Genomic DNA, 11051 nt, shown 5'->3' on the forward strand with positions numbered 1-11051 from the left:
AAATATTCTGATAGAGATATGTACAAGGTACAATGGGAGTTTGCTAATAGCTGGTTTAATTGTTATTATTTTAGAGATGGATCTTGCTATGTTGCCTAGGCTGGAGTGCAGTGGCTACTCATAGGCACGATCCCACTGTTGATCAGCACAGGAGTTTTGACCTGCTCTGTTTCCAACCTTCGCCTGTTCATCCCTCCTTAGGCAACCTGGTGGTTCCCTGCTCCCGGGAGGTCACCATATTGATGCAGAACGTAGTGCAGACACCCGATTGGCATAGTGCACTGTAGCCCAGAACTCCTGGACCCAAGCGATCCTCCAGCCTCAGCCTTCTGAGTAGCTGTGACTACAGGTACGTGCCACTGTGCCTGGCAGTTTAATTACCTGATTACATAATCTGTTAATTGTATATCTAGCTTTAACCTATGAACCCTTTATGAATCTATGAACCTATACTGCATCAGGCAAATCCAGTTGGTTTTGCCTTCATGCTAATTCTCCTGTTTTACTCTCCATGTGATCTCTCTGCTGACAAACTTGTTTCCCTTTCATATGTTCAATGCACTAAATAACCAGAATGAGATTTTAAAAATGTAAATCAGATTAAGGTACTTTCTTGCTTAGAACTCTCCAGTGGTTTCTCATCATATTAGGATAAAAATCCTTGCCAAGGTTCTACAAGGCTCATATGACCTTACTCTGCCTCCTTCTCTTCTCTCAGAGCTCTCTCACGCTTATCCTGCGTGCTTTAGCCACAAGAGCACAGTAGATAGTCTTTTTTCTATTCTTTAAACACAGCAAGCCTCTGTGTGCAACTGAGCCTTTGCAATTATTGTTCCTGCTTTCTGAAACATTCTGCCTGCAGACCTTCACATAGCTATTCAAATTTCTACTTAAGTGGCAATTCCTCAGCTTGGCTTTCTTTGATCACTCAGTCCCCGAGTGTTTCCCCATACCCTTCCAAGTACTTATGACTGCCTGTCATTAGTATATTTATTTTTTCATCTGTCTTCCTCACTATAATGTAAACCATAGGCTTGTGGGGACTTTTCCCTTCTTGTTCACTGTGTATCTCCAAGGTTTGGAACAGTACCTCACATATTCTGGCTGCTCCAAACATATTGGTTGAATGAATAAATAACTTGACACAACTGCTCATAGAGCTTATGGCTGCTTGAAGTTATGATTTTCCTGTACTTTGTTATACTTTATTGCCTGTTCCTCCCACTCTCCCTACTAGAGCAGCAACTTGTTTGCCTTGTTTATTTCTGTATCTCTGGAGTCTAGAGCAGTTCTTGGCCTATACCAGGGGTGCTGTCAGTAAATACAGCAGCCTCAACCACAGTTTGCCTTCACTGGTTTCATTAACTTGAGGTCAATCACAGTCCTAAAATGTTAAATAAAAAATTTCAGAAATAAACAATTCATAAGTTTTAAATAGTGTGCCACTCCCAGTAGTGTAATGAAATCTCCTGCTGTCTGCTTCATCCTGCCTGAGACATGAATTACCTATCCCCTTGCCAGCAGCATATCCACTCTGTCTATGCCACCTGCCTGTTAGTCACTTAGTAGCTATCTTATCAGTTATCAGATTGACTGTAGTGGTATTACAGGGCTTGTGTTCAAGTACCCATTATTTTACTTAATAATGGCCCCAAAGTTCAAGAGCAGTGATGCTGGCAATTCCAATATGCCAAAGAGAAGCCATAAAGTGCTTCCTTTAAGTGAAATGGTCAAAGTTCTTGACTTAAGGAAAGAAAAGAAACCATGTGAGACTGCTAAGATCTATGGTAAGAACCAGTATTTTATCCGTGAAATTGTGAAACAGGAAAAAGGAATTTGGCCGGGCATGGTGGCTCACGCCTGTAATCCTAGCACTTTGGGAGGCCGAGGTGGGTGGATCACCTGAGGTCAGGAATTCAAGACCAGCCTGGCCATCATAGTGAAACCCCATCTTAAAAAAAAAAAAAAAAAAAAAAAGGAAAAAGGAATTTGTGCTAGTTTTGCTGTTACAACTCAGACTACAAAGATTATGGCCACAGTGCCTGATAAGTGCTTAATTAAGAGGAAAAACGTGGCAGGGCACAGTGGCTCACACCTGTAATCCCAGCACTTTGGGAGACCAAGGTGGGCAGATCACTTGAGGCCAGGAGTTTGAGACTAGCCTGGCCAACATGGCGAAAACCCATCTCTACTAAAAATACAAAAAATTAGCTGGGCATGGTAGCGTGCACCTGTAATCTCAGCTATTCGGGAGGCTGAGGCAGGAGAATCACTTGAATTTGGGAGGCAGAGGTTGCAGTGAGCTGAGATGGCGCCATTGCACTCCAGCCTGGGCGACAGAGTGAAACTCTGTCTCAGAAAAACAAAAACAAAAACAACAACCACAAAAAAGATGAAAAAGCATTACATTTATGGGTGGAAGACATTAACAGAAAAGGTGTCCCAACTGATGGTAACATGTTGAGCCAGAAAGTATTGAGCCTATACAAAGACTACAGTGAGGGATTCCCTAAAACGAGTGATAGGAAGTCACTTCCTGCAAGTAATGGATACTTACACGAATGCAAGAATAGATTTGGACTGAAAAATATAAAAATCACTGGAGAGGCTGCATCTGTCTCTTCATCTCATCATGTAGGCATTTTATCATTATACATCATCTCAAGAAGAAGGATGAATACAGTACAATAAGATATTTTGAGGCCGGGCGCGGTGGTTCACACCTGTAACCCCAGCACTTTAGGAGGCCGAGGCGGGAAGATCACGAGGTCAGGAGTTCAAGACCAGCCTGGCCAACATGGTGAAACCCCGTTTCTACTAAAAATACAAAACTGAGCCAGGCATGGTGGCGGGCATCTGTAATCCCAGCTACTCAGGAGGCTGAGGCAGAAACTGCATGAACCTGGAAGGCAGAGGTTGGAGTGAGCCAAGATCATGTCACTGCACTCCAGCCTGGGCAAGACTGTCTCAAAAAAAAAAAAAAAAAGATGTTTTGAGACAGACCACATTTACATAACTTATATTACGGTATAATTGTTCTATTTTATTACTTGTTAATCTCCTACTGTGCCTGATTTATAAATTAAGCTTTATCATAGGTATGTATGTATAGGAAAAAACATAGTACACGTAGAGTTTGGTACTATCCACTGTGTCAGGCATCAACTTGGGGTCTTGGAAAGCAGCCCCTGCAAATAAGGTGTACTACTGTATTTGTTAAATGAAGGAATGGATGAGTAAGACATCATACTCACTTTTTAAAGATCTTAAAATCTAGAGAGGAGAGAAACATTGCTGTAGGAGAGGATAAACAAAGGACTGTGAAATCTCTGAAGAAACTGACATCAGGAAGGGAAGGGCAAATCGCAACTGTCAAGCAGGAACATTAGATTAGATTTGTGCTTAGAGATGAAAACTCCTTACAAATCCCAAGTCAGGGAATGCCATGGTTCTAGAGCTGACTCTAAAGAAAATGATACACATGGCAAATACATTCTACTGGATATCCAGATTAAAAGTGTTCAGTAGAGCCTGGTGCAGTGGCTCAGGCTTGTAATCCCAGCACTGTGGGAGGCTGAGGCAGGCAGATCGCTTAAGCCTAGGAGTTTGAGTCCAGCCTGGGCAAGATGGCAAAAAAAAAAAACCATCCCTATTAAAAGTACAAAAAATTAGCCAGGCCTGGTGGTGTGCGCCTATAATCCCAGGTACTCAGGAGGCTGAGGTGGGAGGATCACCTGAGCCCAGAAGGTAGAGGCTGCAGTGAGCTGTGACCATGCCACTGCACTCTAGCCTGAGCGACAGTGAGACCCTGTCTCAAAGAATAAAATAAGAAGGCCAGGCGTGGTGGCTCACACCTATAATCCCAGCATTTTGGTAGGCCGAGACGGGTGGATCATGAGGTCAAGAGATGGAGACCATCCTGCTCAACATGGTGAAACCCCGTCTCTACTAAAAATACAAAAATTAGCTGGGCTTGGTGGCGCATGCCTGTAGTCGCAGCTTCTCGGGAGGCTGAGGCAGGAGAATTGCTTGAACTCAGGAGATGGAGGTTGCGGTGAGCCGGGATTGTGCCATTGCACTCCAGCCTGGGTAACAAAAGTGAAACACCGTCTCAAAATAAATAAATAAATAAAAATAAAAGAAAATAAGAAATAATAAAATAAAATAAAATTAGCTGGGCATGTCGGGAAGCAGAGGTGGGAGGATTGCTTAAGCCCAGGAATTCGAGGTTGCAGTGAACTCTATCACCCCACTGCACTCCAGCCTGGGTGACAAAGCAGGACCCCAGTTCTTTAAAAGAAAAGTGTGAGTAAATACTTGTTGACAAATTGCCTGTCACCATTTCTGGAAATAATCGTATTTATGGCCGAGGCCCTGCCCACCTCTTTCATACGTACTTGTACTAATGAACTACAATTTCCAGCATGCGTCAGAATTAGGGCCGTGGAGTTTTAAAACATGGACTACAACTCCCGGCATGCCGCTCCGGGTTCGAGGACCACACGCCCCCGCCAGCCGGGTAAGGGCCTATCAGGGGCGGGTCGGGGCATCCGAGCGGGTTTGACGGAAGGAGGAGCGGCGACGGAGGAGGAGGATGGAGGCGGTGGTGTTTGTCTTTTCTCTCCTTGATTGTTGCGCGCTCATCTTCCTCTCGGTCTACTTCGTATCCTTGCCTGAGGCGGGCAGGGGCCTTGCCGGGGGACAGGGCTGAGGGTGGGCCAGTTGGGAACCCGGGCAGGTGTGTGGGACGAGGAGGCGCCCGGCGGCAGGCGTGCGCTCCCTGGGAGCTGGCTCGGCCGGAGCAGTGGCGCGGGACCGGAGGCAGGGAGGAGAGGCCGGCCGCCCTACCCGGTGGGCCCTGCTGCCCTGCACCCGCCTGCCCTGCCTGGGTCGCCGGCCGCCCCTTACCCGGGTCCGAGTGGGCCTCTCTGGGCGCGCCCCGGCTCGGCCTGCTCGCCTGCGCTCCGCCGGTTTCAGCGGCTTGCGGACCAGCCCTGCCGGAGGCACGACCGCCCTCGGGAGAGAAGGGTCGCCGTTTTCCTGGGACAGTCCCCGCGCCGTGCTCTTCGTCAGATACTGGGGTTCCCCAGGGCGGTCGCGTGCGACACTCGGGTGCCGGGACGAGTGCGGGCGATTTGCCTCCTCTTGTTCCTCGGGCAACGCCCCCGGCACCCGCCCTTTTGTTCTTGCGGGTGTTGGTACTTGCAGGGACCTTTCTCATCTAGGAGTTGACTCATTCGCCAGAGGAGCAAAGTTGCTTCCTTTACTGTGTCGTTTCGTAGTGTTGGAAAGGAGTTATTTTAACAACTATCTACGAAGTGATTATTTTGATTGTCTCCAGCGGTTGCAGATCTGTAAATTCAATAACTACACGTGCTGTAATTCCCAGCTCTCAACTTTAACATTTTTTCTATCGATCCATGTTAAGACTTAAGTATTTTCTGTAGCTGTACACGTTACATTATTCAAGCTGTATTTTCCAGAGCAATAAATGGTTGTTGAATGTAGCACTGCAGTAGCCATGTCGGCTACAACTCTTCCCAGCTCTTGACGAAGCATCTAGTCTTAGTTGTTACCCAATGTTATATTGCTCAATCCAGTTTTAAGTAATTAAATACAAGATAGAAAAAAACGTATGAGGAGCTCGGCATTTCATCTTTGATTCTTGGAAATGACATGTACCTGTTTCTGATCGGATTAAACCATTTGTTTGCTAGAGCATTCGGGCTTTAGGATAGTTGTACAGAGTGTATGTTCAGTGCAGCTTCATACTTTATTGTGGACTGGCAACCTGTTGTAGTGGAAAGGGACAAAATTTGGAATCAGGTTTCCCTGCTCAGCTAGTTCTTTGCTATGCACATTATTTCCCTTAGCCTCAGTTTTATGATCTTTAAAATGGGAAATGTTTATTTCCTAGATATGCATAATGAGAATGTTGCTGAGCACCCTAGCACAATGCCTGCCCCATAGCTAATGTTCAGTAAATATTGCTCTGCCTGCCGGGTGCGGTGGCTCACGCCTGTAATCCCAGCACTTTGGGAGGCCGAGGCGGGCAGATCACGATGTCAGGAGTTCAAGACCAGCATGACCAACATGGTGAAACCCTTTCTCTACAAAGAATACAAAAATTAGCTGGGCATGGTGGCACATGCCTGTAATCCCAGCTACTCAGGAGGCTGAGACAGGAGAATTGCTTGAACCCATTAGGTGGAGGTTGCAGTGAGCCGAGATCTGGCCACTGAACTCCAGCCTGGGCATCAGAGCAAGACTCTGTCTCAAAAAAAAAAAAAAAAATTGCCCTGCCTTCGTGTTCCCTTCCTCCCCAGTTGAGCAGCAGTTTGTACTTCGAGGATTTCTAACAAGATTTCTGAGTTTTATTAGGTTTAGGGAGCTGATTGAAAGGACAGCATCACTTGCTTAAATTTTGATGACCTATGCCCCTCTTGTGATATAAGGAATTAGAGCAAGTTTGTTTGACCCATGGCCCCCCGGGCCGCATGTGGCCCAGGACAGCTTTGAATGTGGCCCGACACAAGTTTGTAAACTTTCTTAAAACATTATGATGTTTTTTGGTGATTTTTTTTTTTTTAAAGCTCATCAGCTGTCATTAGTGTTAGTGTATTTTATGCATGGTCCAAGACAATTCTTCTTCCAGTGTGACCTAGGGAAGCCAAAAGATTGGACACCCCTGAACTAGAGCTTGCACTCAGAAATGGAACTGGATTTTGTCTTTTTGCAGTTTGGAAAGCCAGGCTTGATAATTTGAAATAGCCCTGGTTTACATCAATTTATGCATATAGAGAAACGGTAGGTGAAATGTTTGACTTAGACCTTACATTAAAGTACATTAGGGGGTGTTTTGATGAAATTCAGCATATTCTGTATTTTAGGATAGTTGCACTAACTTAGTATTCGGGATAGGAAGTGGAAAATGATCAGGGTAGACTTCATATAGGGTATAAGAGTTTTCTTGGACTTTGAACTGTGGACAAAATCTACAGAAAGGGAAAGAGGTGAATATTCAAAATCATACACTGGCAAGAGCAAAGGTGCAGAGACAGGTATGTTTGTGCATTTCTGGGTGACAGTTAATGAATAGACCATCTGGAGCACATGGTTGATTTTGGTGGCAGTAAAAGGCTAGGTTGGAAAGACAGGATTACATCAGATTTTGGAGGGAGGGCTTGAATGTTAAGGGTTGGAGGGAGGTCTTTCACTTTTATCCAGCAGGCAATAGAGAGCCACTGAAAAATTTTATTTTCAGTAGTTTATTAGGAAGATGAATCAGCAGAATGGGTTGGAAACAAGACAGATTGGAAGATAAAACAACAGGGGATAGATAGGGTAATCTGGATTTCAGATAGAGTGCTAGTTGTGGGCAGGTGAAAGAAGGGAATATGTGAGTAGTATTCAGAAGAAGTGATTGCTAGGACCTACTAATGATTGATTATGATGTATGAAACAGAAGGCAGAGATAGCTTTCCATATTTTGATCCTGGGCAAATGATACTTGTGTCAGTCACAGAAGTAAAAAAAAAATTGGAGGAAGATCAATTTGTGGAGGAAGTGATGAGTTTGATTTTTATTTATTTATTTATTTATTTATTATTTATTTATTTATATTTTTTGAGACAGAGTCTTGCTGTGTTGCCCAGGCTGGAGTAAAGTAGCACAATCTTGGTTCACTGCAACTTTGGCCTCCTGGGTTTAAGCGATTCTCCTGCCTCAGCCTCCCAAGCAGCTGGGACTACAGGCATGCGCCACCACACCCGGCTAATTTTTGTATTTTTAGTAGAGACAGGGTTTCCCTATGTTGGCCAGGCTGGTCTTGAACTCCTCACCTCGTGATCCACCCACGTTGGCCTCCCAAAATGCTGGGATTGCAGGTGTGAGCCACTGCACCGGGTCTTTTTTTTATTTTTATTTTTGGAGACAAATTCTCGCTCATCACCCAGGCTGAAGTACAAGTGGTGTGATTTTGGCTTACTGCAACCTCTGCCTCCTGTTCAAGGGATCCTCCTGTCTCAGCCTCCTGAGTAGCTGGGATTACAGGTGCCTCGCACCATGTCTGGCTAATTTTTATATTTGTAGTAGAGATGGGGTTTTGCCATGTTGGCCAGGCTGGCTTTTTTTTTTTGAAATGGAGTCATGCTCTGTCACCAGGCTGGAGTGCAGTGGTGTGATCTCAGCTCACTGTCACCTCCATCTCCCTGGCTCAAGCAATTTTCCTGCCTCAACCTCCCGAGATGCTGGGATTACAGGCATGCACCACTATGCCTGTACTAATATTAAATTTTTTTTTTTTTTTTTGAGACGGAGTTTTGCTCTTGTTACCCAGGCTGGAGTGCAATGGCGCCATCTCGGCTCACTGCAACCTCCGCCTCCCGGGTTCAGGCAATTCTCCTGCCTCAGCCTCCTGAGTAGCTGGGACTACAGACACGCGCCACCATACCGAGCTAATTTTTTGTAGTTTTAGTAGAGATGGGGTTTCACCATGTTGACCAGGATGGTCTTGATCTCCTGACCTCGTGATCCACCCGCCTCGGCCTCCCAAAGTGCTGGGATTACAGGCTTGAGCCACCGCACCCGGCCAATTTTTTGTATTTTTAGTAGAGACGGGGTTTCTCCAAGTTAATCAGGCTGGTCTCAGACTCCCAGCCTCAGGGGATCCGCCTGCCTCACCCTCCCAAAGTGCTGGGATTACAGGCAGTAGCCACTACCCCTGGCCTATTCACATCTTCTTAAGTCTTCAGAGACATTTTATGGATATATCATGAACATAATTTTTCTCCTATTTGAAATTCATGGGTTTTTTTTCTTTTGAGATGGAGTCTCACTCTGTTGCCCAGGCTGGAGTGCAATGGAGCAATCTCAGCTCACTGTATCCTCCACCTCCTGGATTCAAGTGATTCTCCTGCCTCAGCCTCCTTAGTACCTGGGACTTAGGTGCCCACCACCATGCCCAGCTAAATTTTGTATTTTAGAGGAGACAGTTTTGCCATGTTGGCCAGGTTAGTCTTGAACTCCTGACTTCAGGTGATCCGCCGCTTCAGCCTCCCCAAAGTGTTGGGATTACAGGCGTGAGCCACAACACCTGGTAGCAATTCAGGGTTTAAGAATATTTTATTTATTTATTTGAGATAGGGTCTTGCTCTGTCATCTGGGCTGTAGTGCCGTGGTGTGGTCATAGCTCACTTCAGCCTAGCCCTCCTGGGCTCAAGTGATCTTCCCACCTGAGCCTTCCAAGTAGCTGGGATTACAGGCGTGTGCCATCACACCCAGCTAATTTTTGTATTTTTTGTAGAGATGGGGTCTTGCCATGAAGCCCAGGTTGGTTTTGAACTCTTGGGCTCAAGTGATGTGCCCTCTTTGGCCTCCCAAAGTGCTGGGACTATAGTTGTGAGCCACCATCTCTGGCCTAAAATATTTTTATAGGTTTTTTGTTTTTTTTTTAATTAGAGAAGGGTCTCACTCTGCTGCTCAGACTGGAGCATACTGGTATGATTATAGCTCAGTGTAATACGAATCCTGGGCTCTAGGCATCTTGCTGCCTAAGCCTAGCACTACGGCTACTAATAGCACTACAGGTACCCATGCCCGGCTAAAAAAAAAAAAAAAAAAAAAAAAAAAAATTGGCCAGGTATGGTAGCTCACACCTGTAATCCCAGCACTTTGGGATACCAAGGTAGGCAGATAACCTGAGGTCGGGAGCTCGAGACAAGCCTGACCAACATGGAGAAACCCCGTCTCTAGCAAAAATACAAAAAAAATTAGCTGGGCGTGGTGCTGCATTCCTGTAATCTCAGTTACTTGGGAGACTGAGGCAGGAGAATCACTCGAACCTGGGAGACAGAGGTTGTAGTGAGCCAAGATCACACTGTTGCACTCTAGTCTGGTCAACAAGAGCAAAATTCCATCGCAAAAAAACAAAAAAATTGTAGAGATGGGGGTGAGGTGAGTGAATCACTTGAAGCCAGGAGCTCGAGACCAGCCTGGCTAACATAGTGAAACCCCGTCTCTATTAAAAATACAAAAAATTAGCTGGGCGTGGTGGTGCATGCCTATAATTCTAGCTACTTGGAGGCTGAGGCACAAGAATTGCTTGAACCCAGGAGGAGGAGGTTGCAGTGCATTGAAACTGCACCACTGCACTCCAGCGTGGGCAACAGAGATGGAGACTTGCTGTGTTGCCTAGGCTGATCTTGAACCCCTGGCTTCAGGCGACCCTCCTGCCTCAAATTCCCAAAGTACTGGGATATTTTCCATTTGTTTATAGCCATTGTTCTACATTTGAGGAACTCAAACTAAATGTTCTGGTTGGGTCAGATTAGATTTGAGCAAAATAGGATTATCTTGTAAAAATAATTTGTTGAATTAACATAAATAGGAAAATTGAGTTGTCTAATGAGCAAACTTTAGAGAACTCATTTTTTTTCCAAGTCAAATCTAATTCTGCCTTGTAACTGGAATTGCTTTCTGAAACTTAAATACTTAGTTATTATAAAAGAAATGTAATAATTCCTTATCTTAATCATCAGATAATTACATTGTCTGATTTAGAATGTGATTACATTAACGCTAGATCATGTTGCTCGAAATTAAACAAGGTAAGACATTTCTTTGCTCATTTTCTGGCATTGACGCCAGTTCATTTTCCATGTTTAAGATCGTTATAGATAATATAAGGATTTTTGATTTTAGAGTTCAGGTTGTCTCTTATTCATTGGAAATCTGAAGAACTGCTGTGTTTTATAATATTTTAGATCATGAAATTTGACCAGAAGATCTGCGTTGAAATTTTGTTTCTTAACATGTAGCTTGGCCGTTGTTTACAGTGGACAGCAACTTTCCTCAGAGTAGGGAAAGGTTCATATGAGGGTAATTGTTTTTGTTGTCTGTGGTGGAACTCCTCCTCCCACTCGTGGAAAAAAGCTCAGTCTGTCTTTGGTTGAATGAAGGAAGACCTTTCTTGGGTGGTTTACTGAGAAATTTATTTTTTTTTTTTGTAATGTATGACTCAATTCATTTATTTTTTGAGAGACAGGGTCTTC

General features: G+C 44.7%; 1 protein-coding gene across 4 annotated transcripts in view; it reads left to right on the top strand.

The window, feature by feature from the left end:
* CNIH4 (cornichon family AMPA receptor auxiliary protein 4) overlaps positions 1–11051 on the top strand; it is a 47684-nt gene that overhangs the window by 18130 nt on the left and 18503 nt on the right. The window contains exons 1-2 of one of the 4 annotated variants that reach the window (XM_032289378.1): positions 4488–4663; positions 10539–10607. The exons of 1 other annotated variant lie outside the window; for it this stretch is intronic. In XM_032289378.1, the coding sequence (XP_032145269.1) occupies positions 4595–4663; positions 10539–10607 (138 nt within the window). In that variant the 5' untranslated portion in view covers positions 4488–4594. Of the gene's footprint in view, positions 1–4440; positions 4664–10538; positions 10608–11051 lie in introns of those variants that run through there. 2 more of the 4 variants (XM_032289381.1, XM_032289379.1) reach the window with 2 other exon arrangements.

The sequence above is a fragment of the Sapajus apella genome, unplaced genomic scaffold (genome assembly GCF_009761245.1).
Source record: "Sapajus apella isolate SASKATOON/1434 unplaced genomic scaffold, GSC_monkey_1.0 scaffold22, whole genome shotgun sequence".
In the NCBI taxonomy this organism is placed as follows: Eukaryota; Metazoa; Chordata; class Mammalia; order Primates; family Cebidae; genus Sapajus; species Sapajus apella.